The 23,367-nt window shown below is 44.4% G+C and overlaps 1 protein-coding gene across 8 annotated transcripts in view; it reads left to right on the top strand.

Annotated features, from left to right (window-relative positions):
- The window catches only part of NR1I3 (nuclear receptor subfamily 1 group I member 3), an 858,363-nt gene that overhangs the window by 575,072 nt on the left and 259,924 nt on the right, over positions 1–23,367 (top strand). For all 8 annotated transcript variants that reach the window (XM_085638659.1, XM_085638656.1, XM_085638661.1 and 5 more), the window contains 2 exons: positions 3,862–4,136; positions 20,382–20,527. In XM_085638659.1, the coding sequence (XP_085494785.1) occupies positions 3,862–4,136; positions 20,382–20,527 (421 nt within the window). The remainder of the gene's footprint in view (positions 1–3,861; positions 4,137–20,381; positions 20,528–23,367) is intronic.

Consider the following 23,367-nt stretch of genomic DNA (forward strand, 5'->3'; position numbering starts at 1 on the left):
TTCTATGTGTGCTGAAAAAGCAAAAACTAGGAGAAATAAAAGTATTTCTCCTCGTTGTAATGGCTGCTTTTGCATGGTGTTAGTTTTTGGCACTGTCTAAGATTTACACATCCTTGTCAATCTGGGGCAGCATCAAAAAGCAATGGGTGTTGTGGTGGAACACCCACAAGAACACCCATTGCACGCCCCTTTCATGCAGATACCTGCATGTAAGGGTACCATATTTACAAAGCGGCCTGAAGGCAGAAAATGAGGATTGATTCCACTTTGTAAATATGGTGCATGACATTGCGCCACCGGAACGTCAAAGAAAGTGACGTTCTGGTGGCACAATCCCCTTGTAAATATGCCGCTTAGTTTTAATCTCAGGTGTGGAGGGTGTTTGTGTCGCATCTGTGCCTAAAATTACAGTAGTACTGAAATGGAGATATAGGGCAAAGTTCTTTTTTCTCTAATGTATGCTACCATTCCTTCAAATTGCATTATTATATAGTAGGGTCTTTTTTGGGAAACATTGCAACCTTATTGCCTTCGAACCAACATTTCTTCCACCTGACGCATCTACCTGGAAAAAAATCGAGATGACTAAAGAAAGAAAATTGTAGGCTCGAATAAATTCACCATAGTTGTCAGTTACTGCAGTTCATTGCTGTCCACTTATCATCCCAAAAAGGCAGGTAGAATACTGCATTACCTCACCTTGATAACAAAAAAGAGGCAGACCTTATTTTAATAAAATCCAAAGAACACAATGCTTAGGTGCAGTCGCTCTGAGGTTAAAACGTGTGGGTGAAAATACGGGGACCCTTCAGGCGGGTGGGGACCCTTGCAGGCGGGTGGGGACCCTTGCAGGCGGGTGGTGGTTACAAATGTAAATGAGTCCAGATCATGTTGATTTCTGTTTTGATTTTAGAGTGGAAGAAATATCTATATTCACAAATTCTATAACTTTTGCACACAGAAGTCCTTATATAAACTACGCCTTGGATTCAAGATCTACACGGAAGCTCTCACAAATACCATGTTTTTTTACCTGAACCACACTAAACTCCTTATAAAGTTCAAATGTTTTGCCCAACCCATGAGTATATTCCTTTAAGCATTCATTGCTCCATCCACCAATATGGCCACCTTCCATCTGTTTATCCATCTACCGATCCATCTAGCTAGCTGTCTATCTGAGGACAGGTGACTGAATACAATATGGAAAAGCTACTGCTGGAACCGCCAAATGTATAGAATTGTGTAAAGGATAAGTGTGTCTTGCAGCTGCTGAATTCATAGAATCTATCTATCTATCTATCTATCTATCTATCTATCTATCTATCTATCTATCTATCTATCTATCCATCTATCCATCTAACGCAAGTCACTTGAAATATTTAATGTAATGTTGCCTTAGCTCCAAATTATTTGTGTCAGAGTCAGCAGATGTCCTAAGCCCCCCCCAAAAAGAAAAGAAAAGCTGTCGGGTGTCCCCTTGTTTATTCCTGCATGCCAGGAGTGTTGTGAGCAGGCTGAACCTGTTAGAGGATTTCTTATCTGCAGATGTTACAGTAGAGCACTAACTCACACAACAAATCAGTACACAGTATTTATATTTTATACTCCATGATTATGATTATGTATTATACACAGTTCGCACCTACACAGTGTGTACAGTAATGAATACAGAAATTAGAAACAGCAAGTAATGTTCACATTACGGTTAGGGCAAAGTTTAGATATGCCACAATCATATTTCATCACACATCCCTCATCATTTGACCTCCTCACCACCTAAGTTATAACTAGCTGTCCTGGAGCATGGCTGGATTTGTGTATTTGTATATTGCAAGTGATGTAAAGGTCCCCTGTGTACCTTACCGTTCCATCACGCATGAAGTCGGGGCTCAGTGTTGCAGCATCCATCCATCAGGTGGTCCATATGTCCCACCTTATCCCAAGCACCGGTATCTGGTATCTGTCTCTTGGGCAGGGTGCACTGTGGAGCAAGGTGAGGTCAGCGGGGGTTGGTTCTTCTCCTGCACAGGACATTGAATACTTGTGTTCACATTCTAGGAAGTGCCTTGAAGCAGGCGTCCTTGATATTACCATCCCGTAGTTCAAGAGGGAACTTGCAAAGTCACCTCTCCTTGCGGCTGCTATAGCTGCCCTGTCTCTTAGAGGACTTTGGAGAATGGTCGCTTTTCCTGCCTGTTAACGCGACCAATGAAAACGTAACACACAAGGACATATTCCTTCATTTCCACAATTCGGATGGTTCCTCTTAAAAGCAAGCAGGCGTGTTTTCTAAGCCTTACGCTTCCTTCAGGCACTCATTTAGGTATTTAATAATAATAAATGCATTAAAGTCCGATACGTGACAGTCTTTTTTCAGTTACCCAAGCCTGAGTTTACAATAAAAGCAAACATTCTGACAGAGCCTCACTCCTGGCACTTCGGGCTGGACTGTTCCCATGAGGCACAGGGTCAGACTGATTTGCATATAGCCATGTTTGAACTGGGGTGGCGGAGTGAGCTAAAGAATGATGATGGATTAAACCCAGATCAGTTGATTGGGGGTGAGTGTTTGATTTGCTCAAGCGCTCCGTCCATCATCCCCTTTGGTATCGCTCACCCCTGGTCAGCAGTGGAATTTCCCATCATGGAACCGGTGCATGGACGTTCTCCTCTCTTTCGAATATGCTCGTTGTTGGAGAATCCATACTGCTGAGACAGGGCTTCACGGGGGAGGCTTGGGTCCACAGTGTAGAGCTCAGAGCAGAGCATGGTCGAGATGGACAGCTCTGCAGACAGTGCATAAAAAAGAGGCAACCATCACTTCTGCATGTTCACACATGGGCAAGGGCCTACAAGGACTGTGGCATGCTAATGTCCACCCTTCTTTCAGCTTTTATGTTCCTAAAAGGACACATTTTTCCTGAACTAAATAATCTGACAGATTGGTTGTCCTCCTCTTTAGGGAAGCCTTTACTCGTTGTTTTGAGGCTGCTTCGTCAGTAGTGTTCCTACATTTTCTATTCCTGCGCTGCCTGCTTCTTGCATTGGTGTTCCACTACCATCCAGCTACACCGGCATCTTCATCTTGTCTTTCTGTTCTTTTTTGCTCCCAATCTGTCCTCTTTCTTGCTACATGATTCCACTAGTGTTTGAGTACACTTCCTTCTTGCTGGCCTAAATATGTCCTTTTGGGATACTGGAATAGTCAGTCTTAGTTCTCCTGACCTTGCCCTGCAGATAGTCATTCTTTTGAAGTTTGATGGAGTCATGTGTCAAGGGTAGCCTATGCTTCAAGCAACGTATCTCCACCACAGCCCACTTCTTCACCATTTTACCATCGCCCCAACGTCATCCAGTCTGATATACTGCAGCTCATTCTATGGTGTTGTTCCAAGGTATACACTGAAGTCCCTCTATGTAATCCACGATTTAAGAATAAGAGTTATTCAGAAGTTCCCTTCAAGGCCATAAAACGTGTCAAATTCCTGCACTGTTTTACAAAAAGCATGACTGGGACACTAGGGAGATGAAGACGTTCTTACAGAGACAGTCATTTGTGTGAAAACCCTATGCTGGTCGCAAAGTCTTGAAAGGTCGATTACATGAGACCCAAGTGGCATTCCTCTTGTTACTAAGTTTGACTTGGAGCAAAGTTCAGCGCTGCGCGGATTTCCGCGCAGTGCTGAAGGTTCTGAGCGCGGGCGGGGCCATGACGGAACGGTTCCGTCATAAGCACAGCCCAACCGACGTGCATGACGGAACCGTTCCGTCATAAGCGTCGAAGGGGTTAAAACTAATGTGTGAAAAACAACGTAACATTAATCTATTTTTCTCGCTCTATTTTATATTTCTTTGCAGCCTCCAGACACTCTGTATGCTCATTTTAGGAGATCTAGGAACAGGCGCTGTCGGAACTCTAGCAGTCTTTCCCTATCTCCTTGTAGTCAGTCACCCACCACAGAGGAGTCTCTGTCACCCATCTTTGAGACACCTAGCGAAGAACAGAGAAGAACGCAGATTGAGGAGCAGAATTGCTCCTTTGAGACAGCCTTGCTTCTCCAGCACTTCAGCGATCTCAGTACATTTGTGATCCAACAGTTGATCAAATTTGCAAAAGAGATCCCAGAATTCCGGTGAGTTTGTGCATTTCTATTTCCTTCCCTATCTTTAAATGTATGTGTTTCTATAATCCACATGATTTTAAAATGTGTGGCTATCTGAGCAAAACTGCCGTCTGAGGTATCTGTATATTGACTAGTATGTGTATATATATATATATATATATATATATATATTCACTGAAAAAACCATAGGTTTCACACAAGTTATAGTTAGCTGTACATTTCACTCGTAAAAAACCAATGAAATTCCCCCGTTATAGTTAGTGCAGGCAACTATAACTCACGCGACCGCAATCCTCTGCTGATGCTAATACTGTATTTAGACACTTATTTGCCCATGTCTTCTTCCATTAAATTTTAGCTATACATATATTACAAATATTTTTTTTTCATAAAGACACATATGTCATCAGCAGAGGATTGCGGTCGCGTGAGTTATAGTTGCCTGCACTAACTATAACGGGGGAATTTCATTGGTTTTTTACGAGTGAAATGTACAGCTAACTATAACTTGTGTGAAACCTATGGTTTTTTCAGTGAATTTGCAAGGTTTTTTAAATGCTAATTCCTAACTATAACGTGTGTGAAACCTATGGTTTTTTCAGTGAATTTGTACGTTTTTTAAAATGCTAAGTTACTTTACGCCATTCGTGGCGTGCGCGCCCAGTTAACGCAGTTCGTTCCGTGCGCGCACGGTGCGCTTCGTGCACCGTGCGCGCACAGTGAGCACGCGGTGCGCTTCGCGCAACGCGCGCCCACTTTACGCAGTTAGTGTCGTGCACGCACGGTGGTCACGCGGCGCGCTGCGCGCACCGCGTGCCCACGTTACGCGGGATGGGCCATGTACGCACGATGCGCTTTGCGCACCGTGCGCACATGGGGGACATATTATGTGCTTCGTTGTGAAAGGTATTCATTTTTAGTTTCCTTGCTTTAAATATGACATGCACAAATGGTGCCCTTCGGGCACCATTTGCACACGGGGTGGGGAAAGTGTGGATAATTTTTTTTTTTTTTTATAATTTTAACCGTACGCGTAATCGGCGATTTTTCGAAAAAAATTAAAATTGTTTTTTGGGCCTTGGGGGTTGTTGGGGGACACCTATATCGATGCTGGGTGGTTAAGAACTAAATATACTACCCCTTTAGATGTTTTTTGACTTTGTTTATGCTGCCCCCCTCAGAGTGCGAGAGAGAAAATGGCGGCCGCCGCTTCCTGGTTTCGACCGATTCGAATGTTTACTTAGATCGAACAGCCAATCAGAATCGCGCTCGCGCACGTCACCGTACGCGTACGGTAAGCGCACCGTAAGCGCACCGTAAGCTATTGATTTAAAGGCTATTTTCTCAGAATCTACTGAACAGATTTACACCAAACCTACAAAAGGCACTTCCTTGACCTGTAGACTACCTCTCTGCCAAATTTCAAGGAACTCTGTTCAGCCGTTCGGGCTGTAGCTGTGTCTAAAGGTCCTATGGAAAAATGCATGGGAAAAACGCGTTTTGGGACCCCCCTTTTATCTCAGCCCCCGCTTGACGAATCCCCCCGAGACTTTCAGGGTAGGAGCGGAGCGCAGCGCCCCACCTATTTTGAAAATTTTGCGAGGATTCGTCGACCGGCGCCAAAGTTATTCAAAATAGAATGTTGCGGTTTTCCTATGGAAACAGGGTCCTAACTAGAACTACCTACTGGCGATCGCCAGTAGGTATATATATATATATATATATATATATATATATATATATATATATATATATATATATATATATATATATATATATATATATATATATATATATATATATATATATATATATATATATATATATATATATATATATTCCAAACGAAAAGCACCCAACGTTGGAGGTCCACACACAGTGTGTCTTTATCATTTATTTCGCCAGGCAGCATCTCAAAACAATTGCGTGGACACAGCAGAGTTCAGCCATGAATTCCCTACGCGTTTCAGGTATCGTTTCACCCTTGTTCACAGGAATGGCGTATGAAGATGGGAGGCGGCAAAGTATCTTATTTAAATGTTTTTTAAGTCCCGCCTCATGGGCATGTCAGCTCAATCCTTTATGGCACTTGAAGTCGTAGATACCGCCACCCCAACTCCTTCAATGAATAAAAAAGTCCCAAGTGGGTCGCTCTGTTCAACACAGTTGCCGCAATGCTGTTCTCACCCTTGCCAAACCACACGTTGTTCCATTGATGCAGGTATAGTACCAGCGTCGGACCCGCACTTTCAGCAGGGGGGCCCTCCGCGACCTGGGTAGGCCGCTAATATTCCAAACGAAAAGCACCCGAAAAGACACGCTGTGTGTGGACCTCCAACGTTGGGTGCTTTTCGTTTGGAATATATATATATATATATATATATATATATATATATATATTACCTACTGGCAGTTGCCAGTAGGTAGTTATAGTTACGACCTTGTTTCTATTCAAAAAGCGTTTTTTCTTTTGCCAATCTCTTTGGCGCCGTTTGAAGAATCTTCCTCAAAAGTTTCCCAAAAAAAGGTTCACTCAGGTCAGCTCCTGTCTTGACAGTTTCAGAGTGATTCCTCAAGCGGGGGCTGAGAAAGAGAGGTCCCAAGACACGTTGTCCCAATGTTAATTTCCATAGGAACTTTATACACGGCTACAGCCCGAACTGCTCAATGGAATTACACCAGATTTAGCAAAAAGGTAGCTCTTGGTCCAAAATGATGTAAATCTGTTCAGTAGTTGCTGAGAAATTCAATAAATAAAAATGTATATATCTGAGCATCGAGGAGGAGAGCTAACTTCTGATTGGCTGCCAACACTCCAAAGCAGAATGTGTTGGCAGCCATCTTGTGAATCGGTAACCGAGTCACAAGAAAAAGGGGGAAAAAAGTGAAAAATGAAGAAAAGGGGGCAAGGTAGAAACACCCTGACCACCTAGTGCTGCTCAGGGGCTCCCACAGGGACCCCCAGCACAAAAAGCGCTTTTTTAAAAATAATTTCGTCCGAATTTGTGATGGGAGCACGAATCTGGCTGTAATTATTTTAAAAACGAAGCACGTTCTCCCGCGGTTTGTTTGTTTCAAGGCACCGGGTGGGCCAGGTCCCGGGGGCAATTCTTAATTATAGTGTGGGAGCCCCCACAGCCTCAGGAACCGCCACCTCCCCAGGGCATTGTTTATCATATGTGGGGGGGGCACGCGGCCCCCCAGCAGCAGGGGACCACCACCGTCCCGGGGCATTCCTAATTATGTGCAGGCGGCCTCGTGGGCACCCCAAGCCCTGGGGACCACCACCTCCCCGGGGCTTTGAAAATGTATGGAGGGGGGCCGTGCGGCCCCCCTCCTAGAGACCTTGATGGCGCTGGGGACTGCCACCCCCCCCAGGGCCGGCTCTGGCAATGTCCCAGGGTGCCCGACCCCGGGACATTGCCGTTTGCTATGGCAGGGCGGGAGCATGGCTCCCGCCCTGTCATAACAAACTCTGCTTTGCTTTGTTGAAGCAAAGCAGAATTAGTTTTGGGCAAGGGGAGCTGCATGTTAGCAGCTCCCCTTTTCCAAAAGCAATGCAGTCTCCCGCAGGAGGCGGGGAGCCGGCTGGGACCGTGTGGCATTGGGGCTCCCTCCATGGTCCCCAATGCTATGGGCCGGCCCCGGGGTCCCCAGGGCCCCATACCCTGGGGACCCCAGAATGGCCGCGCCCTGGGGGATGGGGTCCACAGAGCTGAAATTGTCATGGGGGATGGGGTCCCCGGGGCCAATAGTGGCCCAGGGAAGGGGGGCCAAGCAGCACCCCTTCCCTATAAATATTTTTTTTAAATAGAGGCCATGCCTCTGGGGATGGGGCCCCTGGGGCCAAAAGAGGCCCAGGGAAGGGGGGGCAACGTGGCCCCCCTTCCTTAGAAATATATTTTAAAAAGGAGGCCATATCCAAGGGCATTGGGTCCACGGGGCCGAAATTGGCCTTGGGAGGGGGGCCGCGCGGCTCCCTTCCCTTTCTAATTTGTTTTTTTTTATAAGAAGGGGTCAGGCCCTGGGGGATGGGTTCCACAGGGCCCCAAAAATACTAAAGGGGGGCCACACAGCCGCACTTCTAAAAATATATTTTAAAAAAAGCTGGCATCTCACCGGAGGCCTCGCCCCCTCCCTGCACCACTCTGCAAATGCGCCCCCTGGTGCGTTCTAAGTTTGGGAATTAAGTCCCCTGGAATACTGAGGGTCCCTGGGGCCAACTAGCCCACCAGGTACCTCCAGTAAGTGCCACACAGCTGGATTGCAGAGGGGTGGCCCGAGGCCATGCCCCTTTTTTCACCACTCTGCAAACTCGCCTCTTGGCGCACAGGTGGTGGGGCGATGAGGTCCTCTTGTGACCTTAGGACCTCAGGACACAAGTGGACTTCATCCTCCGAGCAGCAGTGCACCAGGAGCTGCGTTTGCAGAGTGGTATAAAAAGGGGGCATCGCCTCAGACCACTCTCAGCAATCCAGGTGTGTGGCACTTACTGGAGGTACCTGGTGGGCTAGTTGGCCCCCAGGGAGCCTCAGGAATGAAGGGTACTTAATACCCCAACTTAGAACACGCCAGGAGGCGCGTTTGCAGAGTGGTAGGGAAAGTGGTTGTGGCCTTTATCCACCCCTCAGCAATCCCACTGTGTAGGGCTTACTGGAGGTAAGAGGTAGGCTTGTTGGATCCTAAAGGACCCCCAGCAGAAAAAGGGACTTCTAGCCTCATCCAAGAGTGCGCCAGGGAGTGTGTTTGCAGAGTGGTGGGCAAAGGGGACGTAGCCTGCTATAAGAACTTAGCAATCCTGCTGTGTGGGACTTACTGGAGGTAATAGGAGCGGCAGTTGGCCCCCAAGGATGTCCTTGGGGGGGCAACTACCCCTCTTGTTACCTCCAGTAAGTCCCACACAGTGGGATTGCTAAGACGCCTTCGGAGGCCATGCCCCCCTTTCTCCAACACTCTATAAACACGCCTCCTGGCTGACTACGGGGTGGGGGATTAAGTCCAATTTACTCCTGAGGGACTTTGGGGTCATGAAGCCCTGCTGGTACCTCCTGTGAGTCCTACGCAGCGGAATTCCTGAGCGCTGGTCGAAGGCCCAGCACCCTTTCTCCACCACTCTGCAAACTGTATTGTATTTGCAGTGTAATAGGTTTCGCATTTGCGAAAATTAGAGCTATTGGCGTAAATGTAAAAGTTTTTTACTAATGTTTTTTGGAGTGGAGGGGATGTACGTTGTGTGTAGTGGAATTATGTGGTATGTTGTGCAGTGAAATTATGTGGATAGAAAGTATGTGGTCTTTAGTATATAGGAATTATGTAGAGTGGGATTATGTGTTATGGAGAGTAATTATGTGGTATGGTAGTCTGTGTTGTGGAGTGGTAACGTCCGGTTTAGTCTTCCTCCTTTCCATAGATGCTCAACTATGAAGTCAGTGAGACAAAAAAAGAAAGAATCACTGAGAAGCACTTCTGGACCTAGTCAGAGGTATGAGCAGGGCCATTGGAATTATGCAACTGCAATTATAAATTTTCTGCATTAGCCACCTAATTCATGATCTGCTCCCTAATCTGCAGATTTAAACAAAAACAGCCTTGTTTCTATCTCAAACGGCTCAAACGTTACCAAAAATACAGTGACAAGTGTTACCGAGTGGTGGAAGGCCCTTTGCAAACCTAGAATGGTCACCTGTTACTTATTGCTTAATGTGGGTGTTAAATTGGTACTAATGGTGTGCAACCCAATCTTGCTTTCTTCTGTACCTCTCTTGCCTCTTTCTGCATTTCTGTTGTTTCTTTCTGCACAATTCTTTCTTTTTTTGCACTTCTCTTGCCTCTTTCTGCAAATCTCTTCTACTTTCTGCACACTTCTTCCCTCTTTCTGCACCTTTATTGCCTTTATCTGTACCCCTCTCATGCCTTTCCTCACCCTTTTTGCCTCTTTCTGCACCTCTGTCCTTCTTTCTGCACTTCTTTTGTTTCTTTCTGTACCCATCTTGCTTCTTTCTGCACCCCTCGTGCCTCTCTCCACCACTCTTCCCGCACTACTGTTGCTTCTTTCTGCACCTCTATTGCCTCTTTCTGCAGTTCGCTTGCCTCCTTCTGCTCTTCACTTGCCTTTTTTGTAACTTTCTTGCCTCTTTCTGCACTTCTCTTGTCTCTTTCTGCACCTCACTTGCTTCTTTCTGCACCAATTTTACCTGTTTCTGCACCCCTCTTCCCTATTTGTGCATCTCTCTTGCCTCTTTCTACACCTCTCTTTCATCTTTCTATACCACTCTTACCTCTTTCTGTACCTCTGTTCCTTCTTTCTTCACCTGTCTTGTCTTTCTGCACCCTTTGTGCCTCTTTTAGCACCTTTGTTGGTTCTTTCTGCAGTTTTCTTCCTGTTTCTGCACCCCTCCTGCCTCTTTCTGTGCCCCTCTTGCCTCTTTGTGCACCTCTCCTACCCCTTTCTGAACCCTTCATGCCTCTCTTTCCACCTCTGTTGGTTCTTTCTGCACTTCTTTTGCTTTGTTCTGTACTTCACTTGCCTCTTTCTGTACCCCTCTTTGCCTCTTACTTACCCCTGTTGGTTCTTTATGCACTGCTCTGGTTTCTTCCTGCACCTCTGTTCTAAATTTCTGCATCCCTCTTGCCTTTTTCTGCACCCCTCTTTCTTCACCTCTCTTGCCTCAGTCTGCCCACCTGTTCCCTCTTTCTGCACCTCTTTTGCCTGTTTCTGTAACTCTCTTGCCTCTTTCTGCAGTTCTCTTGCCTCCTTCTGCACCTCACGTGCCTCTTTTGCACTGCTCTTGCTTCTTTCTGCACCTCTCTTGCTTCTTTCTGCATGCCTCTTTCTGCACCGCTTTTACCTGTAGCTGCACCTCTCTTGTCTCTTTCTGCACCTCTGTTACCACTTTCTGTACATCTTTAGCCTATTTCTGCAACTTTCTAGCCTCTTTCTGCACTTCTCTTGCCTCATTCTGCACCTCATTTGCTTCTTTCTGCACTTCTCTTGCCTCTTTCTGCACTTCTCTTGCCTTTTTCTGCACTCCTGTTCCTTTATTCTGCACTTTCCGTGGTTCTTTCTGCACCTGTCCTGCTTCTTTCTGCACCCCTGTTGTCTCTTTATGTACCTCTTTTGCTTGTTTCTGCAAATTTCTTGCCTCTTTCTGCAGTTCTCTTGCCTCCTTCTATACCTCTGTTGCTTATTTCTGCTCTTCTCTTGCCTCCTTCTATACCTCTATTGCTTTTTTCTGGACGCCTCTTGCCTCTTTCTGCACCCCTGTTCCGTGTCTGCACTTGTCTTCCCTCTTTCTGTACCTTTCTTGCCTGTTTCTGCATCTCACTTGTCTCTTTCTGCACTTTTCTTGCCTCTTTCAGCACCTCTGTTGCTTCATTCTGGCCTTCTCTTCCTTCTTTCTGCACCCCTCCAGCCTCTTTCTGTACCTCTCTTGCCTCTTTATGCACCTCTCCCACCTTTTTCTGTACTCCTCTTGCCTCTTTTTGCACCTCTGTTGGTTCTTTCTGCACTGCTCTGGCTTCTTTCTGCACCTCACTTGTCTCCTTCTGCACTTCTCTTGCTTCTTTCTAGAGCTCTGTTGCTTCTTTCGTCAGCTCTCTTGCCTCTTTCTGCACTTCTCTTCCTTCTTACTGCACCCTGCCTGCCTCTTTCTGTACCTCTCTTGCCTCTTTCTGCACCTCTCTTGCCTCTTTCTGCACTTCACTTGCTTCTTTCTGCACCTCACTTGCCTCTTTCAGTACCTCTGTTGCTTCTTTCTTCACTTCACTTGCCTCTTTCTGCACCTCTGAGTTATAGGTAGTTTTAATCCCCCTGCCCTATTATGTACCAGGGCCTTACAGGGGAGGTCATGCCAATCACAGGGTTACCCCAACCCATAGTGTACCCTAGTGTATGTAGGTGTTTTCACTGTATTCTAAGTGTCTTTAAGAATAGCACTGGCTCCGGGCCTGGTTGGTCAGAGTCAGTTACCACCAGTACCAGTCAGCAAAAAGTTGGGGGCTTAGGATGACTTTGCAACAAGGCCTCTTTCTGCACCTCTGTTGCCTCTTTCTGCATTTCTCTTGCTTCTTTCTGTGCCTTTCTTCCTCTTTCTGCACATGTCCTACCTCTGTAGGCATAGTTAGAAATTAGCATTTAAAAAACCTTTGAAATTCGCTGAAAAAAATATAGGTTTCAGGGACGTTATAGTTAGAAATTAGCATTTAAAAACCTTTGAAATTCACTGAAAAAAACATAGGTTTCAGGGACGTTATAGTTAGAAATTAGCATTTAAAAACCTTTGAAATTCACTGAAAAAAACATAGGTTTCAGGGATGTTTGAGTTAGAAATTATCATTTAAAAAACCTTAGAACTTCACTGAATAAACCACAGGTATCAGGGACGTTATAGTTAGTTGGACATTTCACTCGTAAAAAACCAGAGAAATTCGGCCGTTATAGTTAGTTGAGCTAATTATGACTTGCACCCCCGCAATGCACTGCTGATGACATCACATATACACTTTTACATCTGACAATTAACTAAATAGTGCTCAAAATAACAGCAGCATCAATCAGTCTCTGACAGTCCATATGTTCATTACTTTAATATCTTACCTTTTCATATTGTATTGAAAATGTAAGTAGCATTTCATTTCATACCTCCTAAGAGTTGGCAAAACTCTCTAAATCACTTCCAGTTACTCGGTGGTCTTTGTGAGCATATGGTTGTTAGGGTATTGATTGTAACTGATCTTCATGGGAGGTGTCAGGGGTGCTGTGTGAGGACCGGATAAATGCTTGAATCATGGTTTTGCAAGCTGGTAGCTGCCCATTTCCATGAGTTGTGGTAGAAAACTCAGAGAATACACACGGTCATGCATGCATATTCATTCCCTTTTTTTCCGGAATTATTTATTATTTATGCATGTGGCAAGAGCCGTGTTTTTAATATTCAGAATGGTTGTTACTTGCTTTTATTCTAGCAGGAATTAAGATCAGCTTCTTGGCTGCCTGGAAAAGGAAAGAGTTTCTGTCTGAGCAAGGCTTTTTAAAGGGAGGAATGGCCAAGAGTGGGTCCCACAATATCATTTGGTGATTTCTGTTGAGTACATCTGAGGGAAGAGTGCTGTGGATGTCTAAATGAGGCATACGTGTTGCTGTAAAGGTAATGCTTCTGTCTCTCAGAAAAAAGTTTAAAAGTGGATTAACTGATGAGATGGGAGTAGGTAGTTTGTCTTGGGGCTGCATTCTGAATTATCTGCAGACTACAAAGAAGGTGACAAGTGGCTCTGAGGTAGACATTGTTGGAATAGTCTAGACGGAAAATCAATGAGTGGACGGTTGCACCTTTAGAGGGAAGCCAAAGTAAGGGAAAATGTGATGCTTGGATCATGTGATTTAGGAAGATCCTTTGGTAGCTTGATTATCATTTTAATTTTTTTAAAGAGTTTTATATAACGCGAACTTGACCTGAATCGGGTATCAGAGAGCTTTACATAGCACCAGTTGCATTACAGGAGGACATATTCATTTTTGTTAGGCACCGGGAGATAAAGTCATTTGCCCAGAATCACAGGATGTTCAGCGTCATTGCTGAGACTCGAACCCAGTTCCCCAGATTCAAGGTCGACCGCCCTAGCCGTTAGGCCAACTCCTCTCCCCATTATCTTCTACTACCAGGAAGAGACTGGAGTTCACCATCGGCCCAGATTACAGACTTGGTTTAAAGGGTTTTTAAGTGCCATGGACAGATGGACTAGGCACTGTAATTTTTGAAAATGCTCCCATTCAGAGATTGCAAATCTGATAAAATACCTTTACTATTTTAGGAGGCAAAAACGTTTTTTCCGACTCCCAAAAGGGATTTCGGATGAATAAAGACTCATCATTTGAAAGGGGTGTGTCATAGGTGTTCCTTCCAAATATTGAATTGTTATCTTATGGATCATGTTTTGCAGCTAAAATACAGTCGCAAAATATTGGAAATTTACTGACATTTCAAGGGAGGTGGAAATGCATTTGCAAAATGGAGGTATGCTATTGACACACCTTCCCGTCTGGGAATGTAGACGAAAATTTGATGAAGAGTTGTCAGTGGTCCAGGAGACCATTGCCAAAGTCTTAAACTATTTTTAAAAAAGTAAATGTTATGGTTTTTTTTAAACACAGCCCTATTTCCTTTTAGGAAAACAGTCTGTAACAATGTCTACTTTACTGAAGATTATTGAGAGTCAACCAAAGCATGGTGGCCTGCAAATCTTTTTCAGCAACTGTGATTGTGGCCAACCGGATTGTGATGCAATTAGCAACCTACCTTTTTTTCGGAAAAGCCGGTGCATGCAACTCTGAGCAATATAATGTAATTTGTGCTCTTCCGGCAACGGCTCTCAAGATCTTTGAGTTAGTGTTCTAGCATCAGGAGTTGTGTGTGGATTGTTTTTAATATTCCAAATTGTTTTGACATGTATGGCCCACAAATATCTGAATTGAATGTACTGTCCATATGTTTAACATAAACTAGTCCTGTATCGCAGTAGCCACATCTGCTCCAAAAGCAGAGTCTAATAGCGCACAAGATGGAAATCTTCAGGGGCGCAGTTGGTTAGAATCAGTCGCAAAGGATATATGCAGCCACACCGGGGGGTGGTCTGCCAGCATTTTAGGGGGATGTTTCTGCTCCGGGATCCAATGGATTATATCATCTGAGCACCACCAGAAATCTGCTCTAGGAAATGAGTCATGAACAATACAATGCTACGATTAGGAGATCTCTTCCACATATTTAGTGTGCCAGGTCTCACAGAGATCTAGCAATTTGAAGTCACATCTCATGCTGTCCGGAAGAACTTTGGAGTGAGATAAGACATGTCTGGAGTGATTATCTTTTTATCTTATTTATTACAAAATGTAAGTCTCCTTCCCATATTATCAGTCAGTCAGTGCATTCTTGGCATATTTCTGTCAAATCAAAGAACATATCAAAACAATCGGTGTTGGGACCATAGACATTTATAATAAATCACAGGATGGTCTAGTAGTGTTCTAGTGTGTATTTGTGCATATTAATATGGCTAGCTCTCACAAATACAAGCTATACATGGATAGGTGGCACCGCTCACCGCATTTAGCTGAAAACCTACTGGGGTGAGTATCTCTAAGGCGAGCCTGCTGTAGTAACATTATGGATCCATTGTGTCTGTCAAGATATGATTGGACTAACCTAAATATCTTAATCCACAAATATTCCAGGAAATCAGCGTTCCGTCACGTCATGTAAGTGCGATGTTTAACACATGTTCTACCTATGTGACAAAAGTACACAATAGAAGAGGAGTGTATTTACAATGTACATTATCCACAAAGCATGCCTCTGTCTAGAAACCCTGTTGGTAGGTAAATCCAGTTTCAGTCAAGCTTATTTGAAATAGCAACTTCCAAACTATTCTCCGCTTCCTAGCTCACTGACTATAAAACAAGTCAGTGACCCTCCGACACTGATCACCGCAAACATCTGCAAATTACCGTAATCCCCAAGAAAGGTAGCAACAGAAACAAAAAAGGAGAGAAAAGGAAACCAAGTGAACTATACTGCATGTAACACAAGCAGACGCATACTGATGCACCATCTGCTCCAGGGAGTAAGAAGCTATTGAAATACTATGAGCCTGATTACGATGTTGGTCGGAAACAGTCGGAGGCTTTCCAACCGACATGGCAGGTTTAAAGTCCAACCGCCGTATAATGACAGTTGCCGGAGTTTAAACCCACAGAGGAATCCGACGCAGTTCCGACGGACTCAAGGAGCTTGTCGACCAGTCGGAAAGTGCTCATAATCCCTTAAGGACAGCATTTCCGCCGTCGGGATTATGATGCTGGTTTCCGACAGCCAATCCACGCTGGCCTTTCTGACATGGATTGGTTGTCGGAAACTGACTTTGAGGGGCCTTTGCAGGGCCCCCTTCTCCCCTGGCCCTCTGCTATGGGGCCTACTAGGGGGAACCTATGGTGCCCCCCCCCCTAACCATCTCTGCACCTTGGGGCAGGCACCATGAGGTGCCTACCACACGGTGCAGGGATGTTTACAAACTTCCATTTTTCAATGGGAGCTTGTGCTGCAGGCGGGTTCGGCCTGATGCACAAGCTCCCATTGAAAAATTCAAGTTTGCAACTGCACCATGTGTGGTCTTATCCTAACGAGTTTTTCAGAACTGCCAACCTATGGCCGGGTGATTCTTTCCCCAATTGCCTCAGACCGACATCGTAATTAGGCCCTATGTTTTTCCCCACTGACAATGCACAAGCTGCCACACAACGGAAGTAAATGATACGATAACAAATGTTTTTCAATATATGCAAGAGGCTGAGAGGATTACAAAGCTGCAAGAACACCAGGTAATTGGTATTGTTTTGCAAAGTAAAGTGCAGCTTTCTGATCGCCCAAAAATGTAGGTTTCTTCTCAATCATTACTCTCAGTTTTGCTGGGTACAGCGTAGTGTAACCAGCACCTTTATTACGCAGCAGATTTTTAACATTTGAGAATGTCTTTCTGGCCTCTAGGACAGCAATTATAAACTCAAGGAAGATGGCAATATCAGAACTCTGTTAACGCAGGGGACCCTGTTCCCTGGCTAGCCTTAAATTTGTATTTCTGTCCCAATAATTGAGCAGGTGGACTATAATAGGCCACGCAGGTGCCACACCATTGTCTTCAAGATCTGAGATACGGCAGTCAGCGCCATCAATTTGCTCAGCATGTTTATCCAAACACTCTGATAAGGGTTCGAGTCGGAAGTGCACAGAATCCAGCTTTTCTCCTATGGCCACCTGTCCAGCCTTCAAGTCATGCAGTAGTGCTTTGGTTTCATCCGCAGTACCTGGTGGCATCTCATCTACAGCATTCTTTTCACCTTCTCGAGCTCTACAGACTTTTTGTTGCTAAAATATTAATTTACTTTGCTTCTGGTAAGCCCTCCCCATGTTTGGATCACTGGATACTTGCATGAGTCACACTGAAACACTGCACAGCAAGTAAACACCGGCGTGACCCAATAGTCACTACAGTGAGACAGTTCAGGAACAATGTTTTTAGGAAGCAACTGAGTTACCGGCTCAGGTACGCACATGTGTTGTGTCTTAGCTATACTGCCTTGTCGTGGTTTAGGAAGACATCTGCCTATGTCTGGAGGATAGCTGGAGGCCAGCCAAAAAGTATTCAAATGCAGGACTCTGTTCCCACAAAGGCTGTGTTGCAAAATTACAGTAAGGAGCTCTGCGACCTCCCCGCCATCACCAGCCCCACAGGTCGCACCTGCCCTCCACCTCACGATCAAAGGCAGGGTAGACAGCAGCCACGCCATCAACAACCTGGCTCACCCCAGGGCAGCTATTCACAAATCAGCAGGCCACATCTCCGCCTGCTGGGATGTGGTGTCTCTAAGGCATGCTGTGGGGCCAGACAAAGGACACCAAGCCTCCCCTATATCGTCGATTCAAAGCATAGCAGGCAAAACTCCACACAGCTGTGATGTCAGGTAGGAAAATAAGCATTATTCGGGCTCCTGGAGCGGAGCGCCAAACTCAAGTGACTCAAGTCATTTCCCGGCACGGCGGCCCCCCCCACGCTTAGCAACCGACCTAAAGAATATTATTAGGTGGGCTGGATTGCGACTCCATCTGATTCTGTTTTTTACCAAATGGTGCATAGGTCAGTTCCTAAAAGTATTTACTCATCACAGATTGCGCCCAGAATTTTGCAGCCAGTAAATAGTACATCTGGCCCATGTTCTTTAGGCAAGATGTTAGATCAGTCATAGTTGGTCCAATTCCCACACACTGCTATTTCAGTTTTTGATGTATTTAGTTTACATTCATTAGACCCGATACTCACAAAAAAGTGACAGATGAAATGCTTGAGTCACTGGTAATTACTCGGTCTGCATCCCAGTCCATGGTTATTTTACAAGCCTTCAAACATCAGTTTCGACCCAGCCATTTGCAAATCAGTCTTGACCCTTCTCCAATGGGAACAGTCCAACTCGAACTGCCAGGCTTTCTCTGAAATGGAGTACAAGCAACCACAGACTGATTTTGCCCTTATTATGGCTCATAAGCCAGACATTTCTTGGTTCCAGTGGCACAGTGTGGACGGGACCCACATCTAGAGACATACGTGTCCCAATTAGGTCATCACCCTAAAGCCTACAGAAAGTGATGGCTAGAATGTATAAATTGATCCCAGCCACTGGTAATTACTCAAGGCCACATCTCAGTTCATCGTTTTTTTGCACACCATGCCACCTCAATCTGGACCCAGCCATTTGCAAATGAGTCTTGGCCCTGCTGCAATGGGAACTGTACAGTCCAGTGCAAACTTTACCACTGGAACCAAGCTGATGAGTCCCAATAAGGTCAAAACTGGTCATGGGTTGCTTGTGTTCTGGATCAGAGAGGACTTGGCCAGGCAGTTCCGCCTGGACTGTTTCTATATATAGTTCACCAGATCCCCTGTCCAAATTCATTTTGCTTCTTGGTGTGTTTGCAGCCGTTGGGACACAAAGCTCTATATGACCCCCAAATGTCCCATTACTGGTCTCCCATGTCATTCCAAGGTACTGCATAGAATCCCGTTGAATATATATTGTGTGTTAAACTTTCTAGGGACCCAGTCTAGCACCCTATCTAATGCGTCTTCATCTTACACTTGCTCATAAGACAAATCAGTGAAATAACACATTTGAGGCACACACCACATATTTGTAGGTTTCTTGACGCCAGTTTTGCTTGGGCATTCATGTTTGGTTTCAAGCCATGAGTATTCTGGCAAGAAATTCCAGAGCGTTGGGCCACCTACAGTAGGCCCTGCTCCCTCTAAAACCGAACGTTAACTCAGGGGGGTGGGTGGGGTACCTGTTTTTTTTATCTTTGCAGCTAAATATGTTATCTCCTCATGCCTGAATACTGGGCTGCCTAAAGTTGGCTGTGATATGAAACCCGAAAATAGAAACTATGCTTTTTTATGGGCTGCAACTCGATCACAAGTGACTTGTTTTCCCGCACTCGTGTTTTCCAGTTGCAGGAGCATTGGGTCTCGCTCTATAGGTTGGACATTGCATCCGGTACACTTGCAGAAGTATGGGACAGAGTCTGTGGGCACAGTCACTGCCTGGCCCGGCTAATCGCCCTCCCATGGCATGGCAGGAGCGTTCATGGTCCTCCCACCTGCACCAGTCTGTCCTGTCCTCTTCCCACCAGCACCCCATATAGTTAGCCACCTGCAGGTGGTAAATGCGAGCTGTCATCTGCTCGAAAATGTGCATTTCAGTAGGCCTGGGCAGTAAATTCTGTTCCGCTCGCGGAATTTGGGTAAATTCGCGTTACGCAGAGAATGCGGAATTGCCAAAAATTCCGCGGCTTCGCATAATTTTTTGCTTGTTCGCGCTTTTCAAATGCGTGTTTGCAAGATTCTTCTCCCGAGCACGCAAACAGTGTTTGCGAACAGGAAAAAAGCATTGCGAACGTGCGGAACAAGCAATTCCGTGTGTTCGTGGAACTTTTGCGTGCTCGCGGAGATTTTATACCAATTCGCGGAGCTTTGCGTAGCGCGACTACGCAAATTCCGCCCACCCATTTCATGTGTAATGGGACCTTAGTCATTCCCCGTTCTGTGGAAATTGCCTGGTAACTGCATGGTACTGCAAGGTGGTTTCACACGGTCTGTGGTTTACTGGTGATGAGGCTGCACTCCATCATTGCCATGCAACTCGTCATCATGGCCCACGTGACCAACAATACCTGCCTTTCAGGAGCACAGATTTTGCAATAAGAATGTATCAAATTTCCTGTTTATAGCAAACATGTCACTTGCTCGTCATATTATCCAAAGAAAGTACCTGCTGCGTTGTGCAAAAAATGTAATTGGGGATCCTGAACTAAGTTTTTGTATTTGGTTGAACTTTTCAGTACATTGAGGGACATCCTTTGTAATTACAGAAAAAGAGGGTTTATTTTCAGAGCGTGTTAGTATCACTCTCTTGTATTACTCTATGAAGTGTAATATCTTGATAATCACATTCCGCTTCATGGTGACCTTGAATGTTCTTGTAAACTAATTACACTTTCATGAAAGCCATCATGTGGAAATCTGAATTGTTAATGCATTCCACTGACGAAAGGATGCTACTCTTCCTAAAAGTGCCCCTGTCTTTTAATGTAGTTGAAGCATAGTATGAGCCTTTTGTTTTGTGTTGTAATGGAAGTTCTTGTTTTTGGAAAGAGAACTGTCAATGGATGATCAGATAGCTTTACTCAAAGGAGCAGCCTTCGAAGTGTCCCAGATCCAGTGCAACACCCTGTTCGACGAAGACGCGTTGTCCTGGAATTGTGGTGAAATCTGCTACAGCATCGAAGACTGCTTGATTGGTGAGTCGCACTTTTTTGAAGTTCTTTAAGCAATCTTCAGTGTTTCTCCAGTGTGATACAAGATCAGCCATACCTGACCATTTTTTCTATCTTTGTTGTGGTCACCCCTTCGACTAGTGTCCACTTAATGAACCCCACCATTTATTTATCCATATATTCTACTAGCTGACCGGTGCTTCTATAGTATCGAGGTTACCGTTCCTCCTTTCCTTTCTCCTCTCCGTTAGTAGGCCTGGGAAGGGGGCGGGGAAGAGTGGGAATGCCCTCCAGCAACTGATCTCTAATACTGCACCTGCTTTTTTAATTTTTATAACCTTATCATTTTGATACACTCTTGCCCACTTTTGCTCACCTTTCTTTGTTGTAAAGTTTTTTTTATTCCATTTCATTATTATTGTTTCGTCATATATACACACATTGTCCTGATGTGAGCTATACAAAATGTTGCCAAGAGAATATGCAAATTACATGCAAAGTTACATTCAAGGCTGAGTTAGTGGGATACCAATGTCGAGGTGTCTTGTGTGCCTAGATTATAGAGCGACAGTTGAGTAGTAATGAACACGTTTCAACATGATCCTGCTTTCAGGAGCTTTTGGAACTTACGTATATGGCGTTCTTTTCTGAGGGTAGGTAGGCTGCTCAGCAGTCTGGGTTCATGACGGAGAGGGTCACTAGCTTCCTGCTTATGTAGATCTTGTAGGAATGTGTTTTAAGGTGAGGTTTGCATTCATCGATTGTGTGGCACTCTGGAGAGGAGTGCCGGCTTTCCCCGCGGTAGGTTGGTGTTGGGTGGGGCACAGAGGCCACTGTGAATGAGGTAGCATTGGTTGAACCGGGCTCTAATGCCCACCGAGAACCAGCAGTGGGGCAGCAGAAGTGCAGTAAACAAGCAGACTCTAGAGAGTATGCCCCTGGTATCATGTTTTTATGCGCCCACAGGGGGTTTTGGGGGGGGGGGGGGCGTTGACCAGGAGAGACAACAGAGTATGATGCGCCATAATTGAGAAGTGGTGGATTAAAAAACACGGCTCACATTGCCACTGTGCAGTCAAATTTGGAATGGAAGCTGTTATTTCTATCAAATGCCCAGGTGAGTCTGGCTTTACAAAGTGTTAATGCGAGGTTTCAGTGGTCGTCCGTTCTCTGTGAACCACCACAAAGATTTAGATTCAGCTATAAAATGAGAATTTACTGTTTAGAAAGAGTTCAAGCTCACAAGTGATGATGGTGGATTTGGAAAGTCAGTAAGGAATAAAGCACCCAGTTTTGTGGGGCTTTATTTAAGGGAAGTGAAGCACAACCTCGGCTCTGTGTTGGCTGGGCATTTTTCACCAGAGTAGGCATATGGAACTTCAGTTGTTGTGTGTTGTTTGTGTATAAATATACAGAGGCCAACTGAAACAACTCTTAGAAGGATCTAGTTTTGAAAATAATTCCACATTTCATGATTTTACATCTAGGTATGCAATGTTGCTTTTTGGTCCAGCTCATTCCAACACCGAGCACTCCAACATCATTATATTTTCCTTTTTTCAGTACTTGTTTCTGTAATAGCGTATGCCATTCCTTACTGTTCATCCAGGCATTTCTTCTGGCACAATTTTGTCCTCTTTCCCCGCCCTCTCACTTCTTAGTTTTCAGGAGGAACATAAGTCAGTGCTTCCCTTGAACAATGACAGCAATTTTTGGTAACATCCATTGCCAAAAACATATGTTTCGTTTCACGCTCAATGTTTTTGCCATTTTTTATGAAACTATAAAAATGAAATTTAAGTAGTTCATATTGCTAATGTAGTTATTATTTTTAAATTAACTTTTGAACTTAAATGTCAATTTTTTTCAAGTTAAATTTGAAATTTAGAATGTTGTAGCAGGTTGTTGGGTTTCTAGGAAAAATAAGTTGGGAAGTAAATTTGAGTTCAACAGATGCAAAAGAACTTTCCAACTTGAACTGTAAAGAAATCTACTTATCCTTAAGTATTAGTGATAGCAGCTGTAGGGACATAAAGCATATCTAGACAATCCTTTAACAGTATGATACACTGACAATACTTTAATGGGGTTTTACAAAATGTGGTTTCTGGCAAATAGTATATCATGGACTATAATGTGCAGGAATTCTTAAGGCCTTATGTTAGGTTGCCTGCACCTTATTTGACGCAACACTGGCCATGTTAGCCTAATGAGACCGAGCAAAACAAACAACCCTTACACATTTATTAAACTTGCTCCTCAAATAATATGATTCAGTTGTTTTTAAAAACCACGAGAAGTGCAGGTGACCAGGACTGAGATTTCGTGAAGTCCGAAGATAGTTGAAATTAATTACGTCAAGTAGATTACAAACCTTTAGAATCTTATTAACTATGATCATTTTCTTGAATTCCTATATTGCCTACTGATAAATTGTCAGTGCTTTTGTGAACGTTTTTTGAAGTTTAAAAGGCCTCCTATTCCTCCTTTTAATCTATGTGTTTTTATCAAATGCTGCTCAGGACTGGTGGGGATGGACTGATGATTTTCCTAGTTTTTAAATAGCTGTTTCTGCATGGGACAATTTAATCTGTTTATTTAGTGAATTGAGCCGTAAATGAGTCTAGGAAATCCTGGAAAGACTCTTTGGGACGGTAGATTTGTTTAAAAGCTTTAGTTCAGCACTAAAACTTTGATAAGCCAACCATTTTAACACATTGCTCTTGTCTTTTGACACCTTGTTACTACATTATTTTAACCAAAATATCTATATGCATTTATTTTGTGATCTAAACAATGTGTAAGTCTAAAAATATGCATTGGTTCCCTGTGCATGTGACTACTTCTGCACCGACCAGCTTTCT

Source organism: Triturus cristatus, chromosome 12 (genome assembly GCF_964204655.1).
Source record: "Triturus cristatus chromosome 12, aTriCri1.1, whole genome shotgun sequence".
Lineage (NCBI taxonomy): Eukaryota > Metazoa > Chordata > Amphibia > Caudata > Salamandridae > Triturus > Triturus cristatus.